This window comes from Rutidosis leptorrhynchoides, chromosome 1 (genome assembly GCF_046630445.1).
Source record: "Rutidosis leptorrhynchoides isolate AG116_Rl617_1_P2 chromosome 1, CSIRO_AGI_Rlap_v1, whole genome shotgun sequence".
Lineage (NCBI taxonomy): Eukaryota > Viridiplantae > Streptophyta > Magnoliopsida > Asterales > Asteraceae > Rutidosis > Rutidosis leptorrhynchoides.
Window position 1 is genome coordinate 161,008,569 of NC_092333.1, and position 20,978 is coordinate 161,029,546.

At 34.8% G+C, this 20,978-nt stretch overlaps 3 protein-coding genes across 3 annotated transcripts; 1 reads left to right on the plus strand and 2 right to left on the minus strand.

Annotated features, from left to right (window-relative positions):
* Nucleotides 1-840: 840 nt before the first annotated feature.
* Nucleotides 841-1,983, minus strand: LOC139866643 (beta-1,6-galactosyltransferase GALT29A-like). The gene has a single exon (XM_071854934.1). The coding sequence runs from the start codon at nt 1,981-1,983 to the stop codon at nt 841-843; it is 1,143 nt and encodes a 380-aa protein (XP_071711035.1).
* Nucleotides 1,984-6,103: 4,120 nt separating this feature from the next.
* On the plus strand, nt 6,104-14,190 carry LOC139890733 (uncharacterized). Its single transcript, XM_071873646.1, has 6 exons — nt 6,104-6,109; nt 7,382-7,731; nt 9,447-9,474; nt 9,829-11,450; nt 11,736-12,161; nt 14,136-14,190. The coding sequence occupies exons 1-6, from the start codon at nt 6,104-6,106 to the stop codon at nt 14,188-14,190; spliced, it is 2,487 nt and encodes an 828-aa protein (XP_071729747.1).
* Nucleotides 14,191-15,347: 1,157 nt separating this feature from the next.
* Nucleotides 15,348-18,338, minus strand: LOC139890743 (uncharacterized). Its single transcript, XM_071873658.1, has 5 exons — nt 18,126-18,338; nt 17,915-18,021; nt 16,342-16,792; nt 16,155-16,267; nt 15,348-15,733 (listed from the first exon to the last, which is right to left on the minus strand). Exons 1-5 carry the CDS (start codon nt 18,336-18,338, stop codon nt 15,535-15,537), a joined length of 1,083 nt encoding a protein of 360 aa, XP_071729759.1. The 3' UTR covers nt 15,348-15,534.
* Nucleotides 18,339-20,978: the final 2,640 nt, after the last annotated feature.

The following is a 20,978-nucleotide window of genomic DNA, read 5'->3' on the forward strand; positions in this document are numbered from 1 at the left end:
ATATTATTTTTATAATACAGACTAAGCTAGTTCGATTAAAAATTGACACTCTAAAAATCAAGTTCTATCCACTAATCAAACTATCTCACTCACCCTTTAAAGATCGATGTTCACTCACCCTTTAAATTAAAGATCGATGTTAACACGAATGATTTTTCTAATAACATGCAGCTCTTAGTATTGTTTTAAAAATTGGGACACGTGTTAGAGTGAAGTGGCTTGAACAAAACGGAGAAACACAAGACTCGCGATCGTGAGAATGAAAGTCGCGATCGTGAGTGCTGAAGAGACAAGAGTTCGCGAGATGGAAAGCTGGATACGCGGCTCGCGATCTCGAACCAAGGTCTGTCGGGCCAAAGTTTCCAAAACTGAGTTTTCTTGGTCCCTAAGTTGTTTCCTTGTTATGTTGTGCCTATATAAACCCCTAATGTAACTCATATCATGTATCACGAATTCTATCAATAAAATCTCTCTAGTTTGGTTCGTGGATTAAAGTAATCAACCCTTGATTATATATAATCACGTTAAATTATCGTATTCTTATTTTCTTTGTTATTGTCTTCGTTTGTCTTTGTGAGAGGGTGATTTTTCTGGAAATCACTCTTATTATTGGTTCCTAAATCCTAACAACATGCATATCGCAAATTTTGTTCATACATTATAATTAATAACCACACTCATTTTCGGAAGTTATAATAAACGTTGATGGTCGAACAAAATGGTTTCATCTTCAACTTTTGTGTCTTTTTTTGGTTGTTACAAATTAAATGTCAGTGTTTAACTATGTGACATACCACATCGTATCAACTCCATCAAAGTTCAAAACAAACTAAAAATGTGTCATCTATAGATTCTAACAGGAGGAAACTTGAACTCAGTAGAAACAAAAGGAACGGCTTCAGGCCAATTTACAATATCTTCGTATAGATCATACTCCGCCTCGTAATGGTGCAAACCAAGCTCGCTTCTCTGAACCGTATGATAATGATGTTTAGCTGAATCCGATTTCCCAAAACCAAAAATATCAACTTGATCGCAAATCCCTAACGCAACCATAATCGCTTGCATACCAGACGAATAATGGAATTCGACTCCCCCATGAGCAGAAGCCCATTCATCTAATGACTTTCCGGTTTCTTTCATAAACCTTTTTACCGAATAGTACTTAACTATTCGTGCACATAATACATCGAGTTGTGGATCAGTTATTATCAACGGCGCCTTGTGAGATGAATTACACACAACGTAATCAACAAAATGAACCGGTTGTGACATGTACAACATTATAGGCACGTTTTCTCCGTACGGGTGACAAAAACAACCTTGTCTACGCGAGCAAAAATGTAGAATGTTGCTATTCATGAACGAAAGACTTGTTTTTGAGCCCACGAATCGCTCGTAAGTGGTGATTCTTGCATTGTTTAACCGGATCACAAACTCGTGCCTATCGATAAAGTCGCCTAGATTGGTTTTGAGTAAGATGCCACTATTACCTACAACCGCACACGTCTTGTACTTCTTTCCGGATTCCAGGACCATGTTTGAGATTACATCTGGCTTGAACTGGCGATTTTGCCACCAGGCAAGCAGATGTCCCCGGACTTTTAACCAGAGTTTATAAAAGTCCGGGGACATGAGGTCCATGGGACCCTCGGGGGTAGAACTTGCACCGATATTCAAGCAATATCGACCTTTAGATAAAAATGCAAGTTGGCGAAGAGATTTAGCGCTTGGAAAATCCGCGTCCACTAACTCTTCCACGTCTCGTGTCAATGCATCATCAGCTAAATCGACCGTAGCAAACGCCAACAAAGTTCGGTTGAATATCGGGGGAAGCTTTCGTGTTCTACCTTCGTTATTAGTGATGAACAGTTTTTCATTTGCCACGGAAACAACCATCCTTAGATATAGCGCTGCAGCTATTGCAACAAACACAAAAACAAACAATACTTTATAGATTGGGCGAGCCATCCGCTTCATCATCTTTTTAAACACAAGATATCGGAACTCGTACCCACAACCTTTTGGTTGACGACGTAGTGAACGGATTGGATTGCGATCTGACCAGCTATGAATCACAGCTTGTACATACTTAGTTTCAAGTAGATGCGATTTTTTTTCATTTTTTTGCAATAGATTGATGAATGTTGAGATTGAAATAGTTGGAGGCGCATCTTGGATTGAATCTTGAAATATATTATGGTGTAGCGGCCGGTTTAGTATTTTATTTAGGGAAGAGATTATCAGGTGTACTCAACTAAGGAAGGTTTTGTCTTCATAACATTCCCCTTTGGGTCACACTTGTGCAGTTTGTGTAGTTTATGTCTGGGGAATGGTGATTGACTTTTTTCTAAATCGAATTTTTAATAGTCCAATTACGTAATTTAATTCTTTTTTGATTTAATATATTGTATGTATACGTATAGATATGTTTTTTGCTAGGAGAAAAACAATATATTAACGTAAGTGCAAGTGCAACCACTGCCCGAATGGATGTGTTCCCGGGTACCGTCGATCGGGTTCGGATTTCCGCCCGCACGTGTGTGTTACGTGCAAATGATGAGGGTCGTTGAAAGAAATGATCTACTGATGACAAAAAATCGTCGTTCAAAAAAAAAAAAGTGCAAGTGCAACCTACTAAAAATGAAGAGTTACTACATATATATTTAGACGGAGTAATATCCTACATAATTTTAAATAAAAATTCACTATTAAATATTACTCCGTATTAAACTTCTCATTCCAAATGTAATTAATTAGAAAAATTCTGGTGCACGCGTTGCGACTATACATTCTCAAGTTTTTTATAAAACTAATGTTATAGGAAAAAAAATGAGTAATTCTATGCTTACAAACAAAATTTACATAAAAAATTTTACAAACTGATTTGTCACTATATGACTGGTTATGATTTGCTCATCTTTCTTATCACCATTCATCCTATTGGTTACATGTCATTATGTATGAAAGTTTTTTTAAAATCATCAGGCCCGGATATTGGGCTGTGCAGCCCGTTCGATCGCACAGGGCCCATATTCAGTTGGGGCCCAAATAAAAAAGTCCAATAATGTAACACCTCGTTTTCCCCGTATATGATTTATAGGTGTATTGTGTATGTACGATAGGCGTATGAAGGGTTCGGGACATGTTTGGGTGTTGAGGTCTTGTATGCAAGGAAAGGTGTCGGACCACGTTGAACGTCGCGGCGCGACGAAGGAGGCCGCGACGCGGCAATTAACTGGAATCCAGATCAGAAGTCCGATTAAAAATGATCCCAGACCTAGGCAAATGTCGCGGCGCGACACTTAAGGCCGCGGCGCGGCGATACGGGCAAACTGGTGCCAGATTCTTGTAATTTTAAATAAGGTTCAAGGGCAATTTGGTCATTTCACGATTGAGCCAGATGGGGATCTTAAATCTGGACCACCCATTTCATTTCTCGTTTTATTTTTCCTTTTCTTTTCATTTTTCCTCTCAAACTCAAACACCCACTTGATTTCAAAGGGATTTTTGGAAAGGAAGAAGCGGGATTTGATCTTTGGCGTAGTTGACAAGTTTGTTCTCCTCGTTCCTAGCTACACGGTGATACTAGTGGTAAGCTCTAACTCCGAATTTCATTTTCGTGTTCATCATTCAAATTTGGGGCTTTTGATTGTATGATTCATAGATGGAACCCATTTAGTTGTTAATTGGAGATTAACACCAAGATTCGGGTTTATAAGTGTTAAAGGCGGGTTTTGGGTTGGTTAATAATTTAACCATGTTTAAGACTTGTAAATGGTGTACAATCACTAGCATTAGTGATTATTGGTGTTTTGGAGACTTTTAGGGTTTTCGTGGTTGACTAATTTTGACTAGAGTCAAAATTAGGGTCTGTTGAGGATTACGACCCGAATGTCGATTCGGTGAGGTTTGTAAACTTAAAATTGATTAAGTTGAATTATAAAACCGAGTTAAACATATTTTGGTGTCAAAACTTGTAAATGATGAGATTTTGACCTTATGGGTCAAAATTAGGGTTTATGGGCGATTTTGAGAACGATAAGTGTTTAACACTTGTGTTCGGGTTTAATTGGCATATTAGGACCATTATCACTTGTGTTGGTGATTATTGGGTAATTTGGGCGCGGGTTGTCCTTGGAAGTGCATTTGGGTCGAAATTGCACTAAGTGTCGAATTGAGTTGGTTTGTAGATCCAATCTAAGTGTGTTGTTGAATTTGTGATAATGGATTAGGTACTTTCCATTGACGAGTTGCGGATTACTTGGAAGCATTTCTTCAAGGCGACAAGGTGAGTGTTAATATCCTATGTGCATATGTATGTGTAGGATGGGTGCGGGTCGGGTGAAGGGGTTCTCGGTTATAGAGCTCACTTCTCATATAGGTGGAATTGTTGGACTTGTGTATAGGTCCAATTGGCACGGTTGTGCGTTTTGGTTGACTACATTGGTGAGGTGCACACTTTGTGTGTACGTTATCACATGGGCGTGTGATGTGGATTATATAACCCCAATGGCGAAGGGTTAATATTGTGAGTGGAATATCTATGTATGTATGTATATGATTTATGTGCCCGTAGTAATGGTGTCACATAACCGTTTTTGTGACCATAGTTGTAGGACATAGCCGTTTTGTCCATATTGATAGTTGTGGGACATAGCCGTTTTGTCCACATTGATAGTTGCCCGTAGTAATGGTGTCACATAGCCGTTTTTGTGACCATAGTTGTGGGACATAGCCGTTTTGTCCAAATTGATAATTATGCACATAGCCGTATTTGTGCATATGGTGGTGAGTAATAGCCGTGTTTTACTCCCACGTTGTTGCCCGTATTAATTGTTGCACATAGCCGTGTTTGTGCACATGATTGTGAGTAATAGCCGTGTTTTACTCATACATTGATCAAGTGATGCCATAGCCGTTTTTGGAACACTTGGGGGTGATGCCATAGCCGTTTTTGGAACACCTTGGGGGTTAGCATGCCATAGCCGTGTTTGGAAGCTAACGGTTGTTATGAACATCGATGACTTGTTTCGCGAAGTCATTCCCTTGCGAAGATTTGGTTAACCATGGTTATTGTGTTGTAAGCGTAAGCAAATTATGTTATTCGAGATATATATATATATATATATATATATATATATATATATATATATATATATATATATATATATATATATATATATATATATATATATATATATATATATATTGTATACGTATAATGTTGTATTGTCGTGATGTAGCTAACTCTCTGGGTGTAGCTTATTGGCATTGTTCACATCGTCGTTGGTGAACTTATACTTGTTGATATCTTTAGCTTGTTGCTTAGAGATCGTACGGTATGCTTAGTGTAGTTGCCTTATACTTGGATGCTTCGGTATGCGGTATTGATATTGTGTGGCGTGTCCATTTTATACATATATATGTATGTAGTATGTTAACATTTACTAAGCGTTAGCTTACCCTCTCGTTGTTGATATTTTTATAGGTTCGCATGATGGTGGCTCGGGTAAGCATGGGAATTAGAGATCTTGACTAGTATGCTTTAGAAGATCTTGCTTTCGTACTTGATTAGGATTTGGGTAGCGTAGTCCCAAATCACCATGCTCGGTATATGTTTAAATATCGCATTATTATATTAAGGAGTTTAATTTATTAATGTGTGTTTTAAGTTCGTTGAACTTACTTTGGTAACAAATATGTTTTGGAACCTATGTAATGGAACCTAAAATATTATTTGACGCGTATTAAAAGGAAAAAATTTTATGGGCCGGTCTTATTACGGGTTGGGTTGTTACAAATAAGGGGTATCTATGTCCAGTATCTATATTTTATTAAAGTTTTATAATATAAACTAGTGAAATGACCCGTGAAATCACGGGTTTGTTCATACGAAACAGTTTCATGATATGTTTTAGGTATTGAGTAAATGTAATTGCCAAAGTCTTTTAGTTTAATGACCCGTGGAACCACAGATTCCGACTACGAAACTTGTTAATCAAATTATTGAAGTTTATAAAATACATAAAGCAAATATTGACAACGAAAGCGTACCACAAACATTTTGTCTGGAACATATGATCTGAGGCACACCGGGATCATGAAGGTAGGTGATATTGTTTTGAAATTTTGACTAAATAATATGTAGGAGAAAATATTTTGTCTGAATCAAATATTTTGAAAGAGAGAATGCTAAACCATTAATATGAAGGTAGGTGATATTGTTTTGAAATTTTGACTAAATAATATGCAGGAGAAATTTTTTTAAATTTAGAAACAGAATAATTGCTTAAATTATATCTCTTTTGCATTTATTTTTCATTATTATAATTTTACCTTTAATTGTTATTAATTATTAATTAATTATTAATTAAAATTAATTGTTATTTATGACATCATCATGATACTCTAAGAATTTTTCAATTTCTTTTTGAATTTTTTTAAGCTTGAAAAATATTCATTTATGACATTATCATTTTAGAATTTTAATATAGATAGATTAGAAAGCCGCTACCGTCTCCATGTATATGCCTTAACTTCTCAATTAAACTTGACTTTATACTCCGTATTACACTTTTCTTGTCATATTTATATTTTATTTATATTTATCTCTTAACGAGTTGTAATCCTTTGCATCCATTAATTTGCTTCAAATTCGAGAAACCAATGTGAATGTGACATGTGACGCGAAAATCACATGTGATTGGAAAAAAAATTAAATTTTTTTTTAAAAAAATTCAAAATATTATTTTTTTTTAAAAAATTTCAAAATTTTTTTTTGAAATTTTTTTTCCGAATTTTTTCTACAATCACATGTGATTCTGCATGTCAATCACATGTGATTGTAAACCCAATCACATGTGATTATGCATGTCAAATCCAATCACATGTGATTGTAAAATTCAATCACATGTGATTGTGCAGGTAAATCACATGTGATTATAAAAAAAAAATTGAAAAAAAAAAATTTCGGGGAAAAAAATTTCGAAATTTTTTTTTTTTTTAAAAAGAAGATTTTTCGAAAAAAATAATTTTTCAATTTTTTTTTCAATCACATGTGATTTTCTCACATGTCGTGAATCTCAACTTAATTTATGGATAGAAATGAATATTCCTCTTTAACTTATATTTATTTATTGATATTGTGTATATTTATTTTATTGATTTAAAATCTGAAATCTATTTCTAATATCTAATGTATAGTTGCACGGCGTCCGATTAGATTCCTTTTGATTTATCGCTACAAACTTGCAAGTCACAATTCAGGTATACATATATAATTTAAATTTGATAATTATAATTATTATTTTACTTGTTACTTATAATAATTTAATATGTCAATATTAATAATTTAAGAACACTAATTTAATAATTTAAGAACTTATGGCTCCTAAACACAACTCTGGATATAAAAAAATGTTTAAAAAGAAAAAGACTAGACGCATTTATAAAGTCTCAACATGGGGCTCTAGACAAGTTTGTTGAAAAGAAAACACACGTTTGTTCTGAGGATCAACCTGGTGGTGATAATAATGTTGTTAGTGGTGACTTTGAGGACGTTAATCTTAATCATGAGGGTGTTGATCATGTTAATATTGAAATTGTGAGTGATGGTGACGGTGATAGTGATAGTGATAATCATGGTAATAGTGATAATGATCATGATGGCATTGCCGATGGCGACAATAATGAAGATGGTGGTGATGATGAGTGTGATAGTGAGGATTGGCATTGATATTTATTGAAAATGATTTGCTAGAGAGTGTTGATTATGAAGAGTTGACTAACCACCTTGCTTCCAAAAATGCAAAGAGGGCATCATTATTCATATAACATATGTATATAAATTTTTGATTAGATATTATGTTTTTTTGCAACGGTTATATTAATTGATGCTAGTATTCATGAAGATTTTTAGTAATATTGGACTTGTTATTATATATGAAAAGTTTATTATTATACAAAAGGCCTACTTTTATTTATTGGACAACGCCACAACCCCTCCTTGCTACTGAAAACTCCGCGTTCAGCCCAAATAATAAGGGCCAATTTTTACGTCTCGAACAGGGCCTTCAAAATCAATGAGACGGCCCTGAAAATCATGTAAGTCTAAAATTTCTCAAAAAATAAAAAATAAAAAAATAAAAAAAAAGTTGACAAAAAAAGAAAACAATGGACTAGAAAGACGGGGAGGAAAAGGCATGACCAGAAGAATTGTGTGCCCCAACTACTATGAGTTAAGCAACTAATGGACAGACCAGACCGCATAAAAGACTACTGGAATAGAAAAAGAGAAGGGATTCACAGGCAGTAAAGGCAACCGGAATCATTCTATTCAATTCCATGTTGTTTCTCTTATCAACTCATGAATGTATCTCTTGGTGTAGCAATCCACTCATTATAATAAGTTGAGTTTATTTATTTATTATATATATGTTTTCTTTATAAAAAAAACTCCGTTTCGAATATAGTTATTTACTTTATATCTAAAGGCAATACTTTAAAACCTAAACATCACTATGGGTAACTTTTTTTTTTTTGGAGAGAGTGAGTTGCTGGAATCTGTTAAATAAGTCAACGGGAAAGTTACAATAATAAAATGGATTCGTCTACAAACCCAAACGGCCAGTCAACACGACCCATAAAACTTCAGTTTTGACTCTCTTGGTCAAACACAGTAATTTCAATTACTTACTTATTTACTGTTGTTGTGGAAATTCAACCTGCCTAACACTTACAAAAATAAATAAATATAAATAGATCAATAATAGTAAAGCATGATATGAATGCCGGTTAACCAAAGGTTTGTGAATTACTATAAGACTTTTTTGCTAAGTTGGTCCCTCTATTATACCCCAAATCGCTAGTTTGGTCCCTCGGTTTTTAATTTGGCAATCAGTGTCCCTGAGTTATTTTGATTTTGCAATTGGCGTCCCTCCGTCAAATTTCTGTTAAAAATGTCCGTTAACCTTGTCATGTGCAATGCATGTGAGGGTAAAATCGTCTTTTTACTAAAAATAAGGGACCACCGGCGCAAAATATCTTAACTAAAAATGAGGGACCACTGGCGCAAACTTATAATGAGGGACCACCGTTAACCTTTCTCTCTCTCTCTCTCTCTCTCTCTCTCACTTGCTCCACCCCAAAAAGCAAACAACCACTTCTTACATTTTGAACGCATTTTGCTCTTAGATCCGATCGAATTAGAAGTCGAAACCGTCATCATTAAACTCGCAGCAATTTTCCGAACCTGAAAGTACAACTTTCGCTGACAAACCTTTCTCCACGCGCTGCCACGCGCCGCCTCTCAGGTTGCCGGAATAGTGCTCCGGTCACTTTTTTTTTCCAGGTAATATTACGGAGCTTGGAGCAAAAGTCCTTGCGAACCAGAAACCTCGCTAATTTGCTGGCTGCTGCTACCTCTGTGCCGTCGGTTGCCGCAGGTTGCCGGAACTCCCTTGCTCTAACAAGGTTGTGTTTGTTTTCTCTGACCCTTAAAACTTCTCTGTTCTACTACTTTTCTTTTTGTACCTAACGGTGCTGTTCCACTTCTTTTTGGTTTTTCATTACATATAACTATCTTTTTTTATAGTTATAATATATTTCCATATACCTACTGTTTTTTTGAGCATTATTCATTTTTTATAATTTTGATTTCTTTAATTTTTTTGAGACCCCACTTGCCCTGTATTTGTTTTTAACTGGTTAAGGGTACTATTTGCCTTTGTTTTTAACTTGCTGCTTCTTTGGGATAGAAACGTTTTTGCTAGCTATTTCTACTTCGGTTTTAGCAACTCTTTCCTACTTTTAGTGTGCTGTTTATAGGGTAAGATTAACTCGTCACTTACGCATGGTTACTTGAGGTCATGTCCTATTAGTTTAGGGGCGGGTAGGTCTAGAGGGAGTAGAGATACTCGCGTTAGGATTAGAGTAGGTAGTTGGAATGTAGGAACTTTGACTAGCAAATCCCGTGAACTTGTAGATACGTTACTTAAGAGTAATGTGGACATATTGTGTGTTCAAGAGACCAGATGGAGGGGCGAAGAGGCGGTTGACATTGACGACTACAGGTTGTGGTTCTCGAGTTCTAGAGTAGCTAGAAACGGGGTAGGGATCCTTATAGGACCCCTATATAAGGATAATATTGTGGGTGTGGATAGGTGTAGCGATAGGATTATGTCGGTTAGGGTAGTTATCCAGGAGGAGACTTACATGGTCATTTGCGCCTACGCACCTCATGCTGGTTTAGGAGATGATGAAAAAAGTCGCTTTTGGGAAGCGTTAGATGAAGTTGTGAGGAGTTGCCCCACTGACCATCGATTGGTTATTGGGGGAGACCTTAATGGTCATATAGGAACGATCTCGGACGGATATACGGGTGTCCATGGGGGCTTTGGGTACGGAGTTCGGAATGAAGGACGCTCTATTCTCGAATTTGCTGTTGCTCACGATCTGGTTGTTGCAAACTCTTTCTTTAGGAAGACGGAAGCACAACTAGCTACTTTCCACAGTGGGGGACATAGTACCCAGATTGACTATTTGCTGCTTCGCAAAGGGGACCTTAGAGCTTGCAGAGATTGTAGAGCCCTGACTACCTGGACTTGTTCCACCCAACACAGATTATTGGTCATGGACTTGGTTCTGCAGAGGCGGGTTAGTAAGAGAGTGAGGGTCGTCCAACCTAGGATCCTTTGGAAGAATCTGATTGAAGGGAAAGTCGAAACTTTTAAAGCGTCGGTGTTGGAAAGAGTAGAGGCAGGAATGGATACCATTACTCAAGTGGACGCATATCAGATGTGGAATAGGATGGCATCTGCTATTAGGGATGTTGCCAAGGAAACCTTAGGTGTGGCAGTAGGGACATCGAGAGGACATAAGTCTGATAGAGAATCATGGTGGATTAGTGATGAGGTTCAAACCAAAATCGCGCTTAAGCAACTGAGGTTTAGGGAGCTCATTTCATGTCGGGACGGGACACGTGATGATAGAACTAGGGCAGAAGAGAGGTATAAAGAAGCCAACAGAGAAGCTAAGAAGGCCGTTGCCCGTGCAAAAGATAAAGTGTATGAAGACTTGTATAGGAAACTAGACTCTAAAGAAGGAGCAAATGATATTTACAGGATTGCAAAAGCTAGGGAGCGTAGGAGGAGGGATATAGATAACATCAAGTTTATCAAGGATGAAGCCGGTCAAACCATAGTGAAGGAAGAAGAAATTAGGAAAAGATGGGAAGGGTATTTCTCATCTCTTTTCGTGGGTGAAGGACCTGGGCGCCAAGAGGTTCCGCAGGACTTGGGAATAGGACAATTCCGGAACAACAATTTCTGTAGGAGAATCAGTCAGGAAGAAGTAAGTTCGACACTACGAAAGATGGGTAGAAACAAAGCTGTAGGACCAGACCAGATCCCAATAGAGGTGTGGCGGTGCCTTGGCGAGGATGGTGTCAGGTGGTTGACGTGTCTTTTCAATAAGACGCTTAGAAGTTATAAAATGCCTACGGAATGGAGACTCAGCGAGATTATCCCTATTTACAAAAATAAAGGGGATGCCCAAATCTGCGGTAATTATAGAGGCGTAAAATTACTTAGTCATACTATGAAGCTTTGGGAGAGAGTGATTGAGACTAGACTTCGACGCGAAACTACGGTTTCAGAAAACCAATTTGGCTTCATGCCAGGGCGCTCTTCGATGGAGGCAATTCATATTTTAAGAAACGTTATGGAGAAGTATAGGGAGAAACAAAAGGGTCTAGAGATGGTCTTCCTAGACTTAGAAAAAGCCTATGATAGCGTACCGCGAAAGCTGATTTGGAAGACACTTAATGTTAGGGGTATCCCAAGTAGATATATTAGAGCTATTATGGATATGTACGATGGGGCGAAGTCCTGTGTCAGGACGCCTGTGGGAAACACAGAGTATTTCCCGATAGAAGTAGGCTTGCACCAGGGATCAGCCCTTAGTCCTTTCCTTTTCGCTTTGATTCTCGACGAGCTGTCTCGAGGAATACAAGAGAACATCCCTTGGTGTCTGATTTTTGCCGATGATATCGTGCTTGTATCAGAATCAAAGGATGAGCTTAACAGAAGACTAGAACAATGGAGGGAGGCCTTAGAACAAAATGGGTTACGGATCAGCAGACAAAAGACAGAATATCTTAGGTGCGAATTTAGTAGGACTGAGGATGAACTAAATAGTGGAGGGATTATCAGCATTGGGGACCAGATCTTGCACCCACAAGAGTCGTTTAGATATCTAGGTTCGGTCCTCCACAAATCGGGGAGGATAGACGAAGACGTGACTCATCGTATTAAGGTAGGTTGGTTGAAGTGGAGAGCGGCGAAAGGGGTCTTGTGCGACAAGAAGATACCGCTCAAATTGAAAGGGAAATTCTTTAAAGTAGCTATTAGACCTGCCATGTTGTACGGATCAGAATGTTGGCCAATGACGAAGGCCCAAGAGAGAAGGATGGAAGTAGCAGAAATGAGGATGCTTAGGTGGACGTGTGGTAAAACTATGTTAGATAGGATCCCGAATGGTGTGTTTAGGGAAAACCTTGGAGTCAGTAGCATCATCGACAAGCTAAGGGAAGAACGGCTTCGATGGTTTGGGCATGTGATGAGGCAACCACGTATGGCCCCGGTTAGGAGAGTCGAGGCACTCACGGTCGATGGCGTAAAGAGACGGGGTAGACCTACACGTAGGTGGATGGATAGACTTAGGCTCGACATGAGGGAGCTTTCGTTGACTGAGGACATGACTTCTGATAGAGGTGCGTGGAGAGCTAGAATTAGAATAGTCGAGTAGGGCTACATCCTTTTATTTTTTTATTTTTTTTTACTTGTTTTTTTTATTAGGATCCTTATTTTTATTCTCTTTCTTTTTATTACTATAATAATAATAATAATAATAATAATAATAATAATATTATAATATTATTATTATTATTATTATTATTATTATTATTATTATTATTATTACTAATTTTATTATTATTATTATCTCTATATTATTATTATTAGTATTTGTTGTTATTTTATTATTATTATCTCTATATTATGGCGTCTACTACTACTATTTTTTTTTTTAAAAAACTTTTTCCTACTTAAAGGTCGGAGGTCCTCTCGAAAGCAATCTCTTTATCCGTCGAATAAAGAGAGAGATGACTTTCTCTACTCTTGAGAGTGTTTTCACTCTGGGTGGAGAAATGACTTTTCTTTATTCTCGGATAGGGGAAGGATTGTCTACATCTCACCTCCCCCATACACCACTCATGTGGTATTGGGTTACGTTGTTGTTGTTGTTTATATTTTTATTTTATAAATTTATATAAACAGGAATCTATAAATTATTATTATTATTATTATTATTATTATTATTATTATTATTATTATTATTATTATTATTATCATCATCATAACTTCAATATTAGTAATAATAATAATACTAATAATTATAATTCTAATAATAATAATAATAATCAATTTAATGATAATACTAATGATAATAATTATAATTATAACAATAATAATAATAATAATAATAATAATAATAATAATAATAATAATAATAATAATAATAATAATAATAATAATAATAAAGATTTTTGAAATTGAAAACTACCTCAAAAAGTGCTAAAAAAAAAATATTTGTCGCAAACCGGACTCGAACCGAAATTATACAGAACATAGCTTTATTTAACCCGTATTTAAATAACTCATCTTCTTCATCGCCATTTCAAAACCAAATCCACCCGGGATCAAATCAACATTATAAACAAACATCTAAACATTTTTAAGACTCTCAAACAAAGTATAATCGAACCATAAACTCTTGAATTAATTGAAAATACCAAAAAAAAAAAAAAAAGAGAGAGAGAGAAACAGCTTAGCTGCTGTCGTGATGAAGAACACAAAAAAATTTTAGCTTTTGATTTTTAAGAACGTTTTAGCTCAAGCTTCCTACACGAAATATGTTTTAAAACTTTTCTGTAATCTTTATCAAACCTCAATTTCACTTAATTCGTAACACAAAATTCGAATTTAAATGAAGAACACTGTTTGACTTTTTGAGTTTAAAAGTTTGACTCACGAATTCAAAGTGAATAACAAAAATTGGATCGTAAAACTTTGCAGGAAGTTTAAGTGGATGATTCCTAATAAGATTGCAATTCCGGTTTTTGAAAATTGATTTTAATTCAAAATTTTGAAAAAAAAAATATGAATACAGAGTGTCGAGCTTGTTCCTTCTTCCTTTTTCTGTTTTCCTTCTCTCGTTGCAGCAGATGAAATGTATTCAATGATTTGTTGTTGGGTTCTGAATAATTGAAGTAAGAATAAAAGGACGGCCGATTGTTTTATTGTGGATGAAGGTCGACAAAAAAAATATTCGGGCAGGAGAAAAACAAGAGGAATAAATACAAAAATTTGTAAAGTTGATCACGATGGTTATTGCATTTAATAATTTCTGATTTTAACATTTGTATTTAATTAATAATAATAATTAATAAATATAAATATATTAAGAATAGTTTGTAATAATATTATGAATAATAATAAAAATAATAATAATAATGAGAATATTAATAACAATATAATAATAATTATTAATACTAATAATAATAATAATAATAATAATAATAATAATAATAATAATAATAATAATAATAATAATAATAATAATAATAATAATAATAATAATAATAATAATAGTAATAATAATATCAAAATAATGCTAAATATAAGTTTTTTGCGCCAGTGGTCCCTCACTTTTAGTTAAGATATTTTTGCGTCGGTGGTCCCTTGTTTTTAGTAAAAAGACGATTTTACCCTCACATGCATTGCACATGACAAGGTTAACGGACATTTTTAACAGAAATTTGACGGAGGGATGCCAATTGCAAAATCAAAATAACTCTTCCCAACTAGCGATTTAGGGTATAATAGAGGGACCAACTGAGCAAAAAAGTCATGCTATAACCTGATCATTATCTATATGAACCTAGGAAATCAATGATCAGTAATGTTTAGTTATTTACTTCAAGCAAAGATACATGTTAAGTAATCGTTTCTGTTAAAACTCATCTAACAACTATACTTATACTTATAGAAGTGAACTATTAATTTGGAAGAACTTAAAAAAAAATTACTGGACTATCAATATAGAACGGAAGTAACCAGCGAAATACTTGTGCTTATGAGTTCCCACATATCCATGACTCTTTATCTCATGATCCACAATTTTAGGCAACCACCCCAAGACTCGGTCAAAGCTAGCTAAATAATAAATAAATTAATAATTAATAAAACTAACACTTAGATTAATACTAACTAATTATTAATCTCAACTAAACATAAAATATTATACAAAACTTATGATAAACTGATTAACTCAACACCTCGTAAGTCATATCTCAAAGAAAGATTATTGATCTGGAACTTTGTGAATCTTTTCTAAGTTTTGATGATCCACAGTGCTAGTTATAAAACACAAAAGCTAAAGAACTCAAACTGTTTGTTCTTACCTTAAAAAACACTAGGAAACAGCAACAATATAAGCGTTCCATGAATCTTGCTGTTGAAAACTTGTAACTTCCTCATACTTTATATCTTGGCCTGCACCAAATCCTTCAATGCTTTTAATATTCTGACTGTCGGGCATTTGACGCATCCAAAAATGAACTGATCGAAATCCAGCTTCTTCCATACAATCTTTAATCTCCGGTAATGACCACCTACACACAAAATTAATTAATTTACTAACCTTCATCAATAATTAGTAAACATGAATTACATAAACTAGGGGTGGCAATTCTCGACACGACATATATCCCGACTCAAAAATAAACAGTGTAGGGTTGCAACTATCAACCCACCACTCTGATTTTTATAGGTTGCGTTTGGGTTAGGGTTCAGGTAAACGGGTCAACCTGCAAATTACAAATAATTTTTGAAAGTCTTCTTATTTAAAAAAAAAAAAAAAAATGAACATATACCAACACATCAACCCGAAACCAGCCAACCAACTTGTTTGACCCATTAATGTAAACATGTAAAGGGAGACATGTCTAAGTTAGGGTAAATTCAATCCGACCCGAACTGCCATGTCTAGTCAAAAAGCATTGAAATCTATGCAATGCAAGTAAAGAAGTTTACAATCTCCAGCTGTATGAAAACGCGTGACGGAGTTTTTTCTTCTGTAAAGTAAAATGCAGACTGATTCTTGTTTTCCTTTGAACGATATCAAACCCAGCTTGCTCCCAAGTATACTGGTATTAATACAAACACAAATGTTAGATAGACAACAAACGACGATATGTAAATACATAATTTAGTTACTTACCGTAAAATTTGGAAATCTTCTTTGCATCCTTAGTTCACATTCAGATGATGTACCTCCATATAAATCCATAACAAAAATCCCGCCTTTTTTAGACAACGCATTTCGGGCATGTTTAAAATAAGAAACGAGCTCACGACGACTGTGAAGACAGCAACAACTATAGTTGAATGCACATATTATGTCTCTAGGTGGAAGCGTTTCAGAAATAGCAACGGGTTCAGAATTGGTATCCTTATTTTCAATTGTTAAATTATTCATAACGTTTTGAAGATTGGATTTCACTAATTTTGCTTCTTGAGGTTGCAAAACATTTCCATGGTAAAGAAAGATTCTTGAAGATAAATCTGCTCCGATTTTGTTGACGTTGTTTTCGATGCACCATTCAAGAGCCTCAACGTCCAAATCTAAACCAATGGCTGTCCTTCTTGAGTCACTTCTAAGCCATTCTGTACTGTGATTATATATCGTATGATTAACAATGATACAAGTAGTGATTTTGATCTAACGAAAATACACTTAATATGTATCTATTAAAACAAAGCAAAACATTCCTTTTATCAAATTATGTCACTTATCATTGCACTGATTTTATATATCGTTCCACAAATGCCAAAATAGTTCATATGTTACATATACTTGCACCATCACTGTAGCACATAATCAGTATCCGCGATTATCATATGAATGTGAATGCATTTTCATAGTGATTAGTCAGCTGTTAGTATTTGGGTATGATACAATATTTTGATTTTCAGGGGTTAAATAATTGGTTTGGGATTAGCTTTAGAAAACTGATTATGATTATTGATTATCAATACGATTACAACATTTATCTTGTGGGACCCTCCAAATTCTGAGACAATGGTCTTCAAGAAGAGGGGATAGAATCAGAACATGAACATTCTACTTCATAGAATGTTAACCCAACACCCCCCTTATTCTCAACAAACTATATATTAACACAACCAACACATAATTCATACTGCAGTCTGCACATCTAAAAAATACACTCCATTGTTTTGTCACTACCACCCAAATCATTAAACAAAAACCACTACTCCAGTGACACGTGTACATGACTAATTTTCCTACATATAGTTTGTAATAATCAAAGTCAAGCTAAATACTCAACAACAAGTTACTATTTGAAAACCAAACTTTCAGGCAACAAAAGCACATTAGGTAACTATCCAATTACTCTGTATCATAACACTTTAAAAAATGCAACACCTAAACATCATGCTACTACGATTTCAAAGATAGATAAATGTCAACAGAATAGCAAAATGTAGTATCATATACATCAAAATTTGTTAACTTTATGAAGGCATGGTTGTAAAAGTCCTCCGACTAGGCAGTTGGATTTTGAAGTAATCCGACTAGTCTCCCACTTCCCGGACAGATTTATTCGGTCATATAAAAGTCATATTTAATGGGTGAAAGTCGAATTTTTTAATTTAATGTCGAATTTATTCACTCAAATTCGACAAATACAGTCAAAAAAAATTAAGTTCTACAGGGTCTGTACTCTGTACCGAGTACCGACCTAGCTACTTTTGCGACCGGGGAATACCTGAGGAGAGCAGTGCCACAAAAGTCTTCTTGAAGATGAAGGGGAGCCCTGCCACCAACATAAGTCAAAAAGAACTTTTGCAGATAACTAATGTCTCCTTTTGGTGACTGCAACAACAACAACAACACACACATTATCCAACAATAAACCAATTTCAGAAATCAATCAATCAAAATCTCAAGTAAAAACAAACTAACAAATTAGATGTTACCTGTACGGATTGTTGATAAAGAGAGAACTTTGAAGGGAGATTAATATCATCAGGTGATGATGGGAGTTCGTCATCTGGTTCATGTTCTTCTTCGGCATCAGAGTGAGTTTCGTGATGTTGTTGTTGGTGTTGCTGATCATCATTTTCTTGTAGGTAGTAAGATGCGTCTTTGCGAATTCGTTGATTTTTTTGCTTTTTTCCGTTCTTCCCCATTTTTATTGGTACTGCGTTTATTGGCGGCTCGGAAATTAGGACTACAGCCTGCAGGGTTGTGAGTGTATGAGTTTGGAACGAAAAGGTTCCGATTATTTTATTGACATTTTTTAGTATCACCGGATAAAATTAGGACCGAGGTATCGAATCAATTTACAAAAGTGGTATTGATTTTGGTTTCGGTTATGTACCGGTTTTTTCGATATTATACCCTATGAAATCGAAAATTAGTTTTCGTTAAATGAAATGTGATATCTAAGTCTATGAGTACACAAAAGCACGGATCATAAATCCTAAAAATATCACTTGCATATGTGAACCGAATCAAAAAGTCATACACGTTTATTTATTCGGTATCTATGTTCAGTTTACTCGTACTAAACTGAATGATACCAAAATCAAAAGTGTCCCAAATGAAGAATCAAAACCGAAACTGAATCTCCGTAGGTTCAGTTTCCGGTACCAGTACCTATTCGGTTGAGATTTTTCGAGATTTTTGTTCACGCTTAAATAAAGTTATATATGCTACGTATATTTATCATAACTTTGGTAATACATTTTGAAACGGCCCAAACCGATTTATTAAATGACTTGTAAAAATATGACATGTTTTTTTTTGTCCCAGGAAAATGGAGCGGAGCTACACTTTTAATTTAATATTCAAATCACATTTCCAACATACTACAAGCCTTGATGTATCCAAAACCCGCATAATAAAGTTTACAAAACATACAACAAGTTTTCGACATCGAGGGTCACATGACCCATAAAAACACTAAGTGTTTAACACGGCCCAAATTACAACAAATCACGAGTTAAGACTCAAAATCCCAACCCGATACCAAGAGCATTGTAGTGACCCGAACTTTTCCATGTTTATATATATTAATTGAGATTGATATTTACATGATTAAATGTTTCCAACATGTTAAGCAATCAAACTTGTTAAGACTTGATTAATTGAAATATGTTTCATATAGACAATTGACCACCCAAGTTGACCGGCGATTCACGAACGTTAAAACTTGTAAAAACGACATGACGATATATATATATATGGATATACATATGGTTAACATGAGATTATGATAAGTAAGTATCTCCATAAGTATATTAACAATGAGTTATATACATATAAACAAGACTACTAACTTAAGGATTTCGAAACGAGACATATATGTAACGATTATCGTTGTAACGACATTTAAATGTATATATATCATATTAAGATATATTAATATATCATAATATCATGATAATATAATAATTTAACATCTCATTAGATATAATAAACAATGGGTTAACAACATTAATTGAGATCGTTAACTTAAAGGTTTCAAAACAACACTTACATGTAACGACTAACGATGACTTAACGACTCGGTTAAAATGTATATACATGTAGTGTTTTAATATGTATTTATACACTTTTGAAAGACTTCAATACACTTATCAAAATACTTCTACTTAACAAAAATGCTTACAATTACATCCTCGTTCAGTTTCATCAACAATTCTACTCTTATGCACCCGTATTCGTACTCGTACAATACACAGCTTTTAGATGTATGTACTCTTGGTATATACACTCCAATGATCAGCTCTTGGCAGCCCATGTGAGTCACCTAACACATGTGGGAACTATCATTTGGCAACTAGCATGAAATATCTCATAAAATTACAAAAATATGAGTAATCATTCATGACTTATTTACATGAAAACAAAATTACATATCCTTTATATCTAATCCATACACCAACGACCAAAAACACCTACAAACACTTTCATTCTTCAATTTTCTTCATCTAATTGATCTCTCTCAAGTTCTATCTTCAAGTTCTAAGTGTTCTTCATAAATTCCAAAAGTTCTAGTTTCATAAAATCAAGAATACTTTCAAGTTTGCTAGCTCACTTCCAATCTTGTAAGGTGATCATCCAACCTCAAGAAATCTTTGTTTCTTACAGTAGGTTATCATTCTAATACAAGGTAATAATCATATTCAAACTTTGGTTCAATTTCTATAACTATAACAATCTTATTTCAAGTGATGATCTTACTTGAACTTGTTTTCGTGTCATGATTCTGCTTCAAGAACTTCGAGCCATCCAAGGATCCGTTGAAGCTAAATCCATTTTTCTCTTTTACAGTAGGTTTATCCAAGGAACTTAAGGTAGTAATGATGTTCATAACATCATTCGATTCATACATATAAAGCTATCTTATTCGAAGGTTTAAACTTGTAATCACTAGAACATAGTTTAGTTAATTCTAAACTTGTTCGCAAACAAAAGTTAATCCTTCTAACTTGACTTTTAAAATCAACTAAAAACATGTTCTATATCTATATGATATGCTAACTTAATGATTTAAAACCTGGAAACACGAAAAACACCGTAAAACCGGATTTACGCCGTCGTAGTAACACCGCGGGCTGTTTTGGGTTAGTTAATTAAAAACTATGATAAACTTTGATTTAAAATTTGTTATTCTGAGAAAATGATTTTTATTATGAACATGAAACTATATCCAAAAATTATGGTTAAACTCAAAGTGGAAGTATGTTTTCTAAAATGGTCATCTAGACGTCGTTCTTTCGACTGAAATGACTACCTTTACAAAAACGACTTGTAACTTATTT

Coding starts and splice junctions, on each gene's coding strand:
- LOC139866643 (XM_071854934.1), bottom strand. CDS start 1,983: ATGATGAAGCGGATGGCTCGCCCAATCTATAAAGTATTGTTTGTTTTT.
- LOC139890733 (XM_071873646.1), top strand. Junction 9,475..9,828: donor AACTCCCTTGCTCTAACAAG/GTTGTGTTTGTT, acceptor TGCTGTTTATAG/GGTAAGATTAACTCGTCACT. Junction 11,451..11,735: donor CTTGGCGAGGATGGTGTCAG/GTGGTTGACGTG, acceptor GGAGAAGTATAG/GGAGAAACAAAAGGGTCTAG.
- LOC139890743 (XM_071873658.1), bottom strand. CDS start 18,338: ATGGGGAAGAACGGAAAAAAGCAAAAAAATCAACGAATTCGCAAAGAC. Junction 18,022..18,125: donor TTTATCAACAATCCGTACAG/GTAACATCTAAT, acceptor TTGTTGTTGCAG/TCACCAAAAGGAGACATTAG. Junction 15,734..16,154: donor TTTTCATACAGCTGGAGATT/GTAAACTTCTTT, acceptor TTTTGTGTGTAG/GTGGTCATTACCGGAGATTA.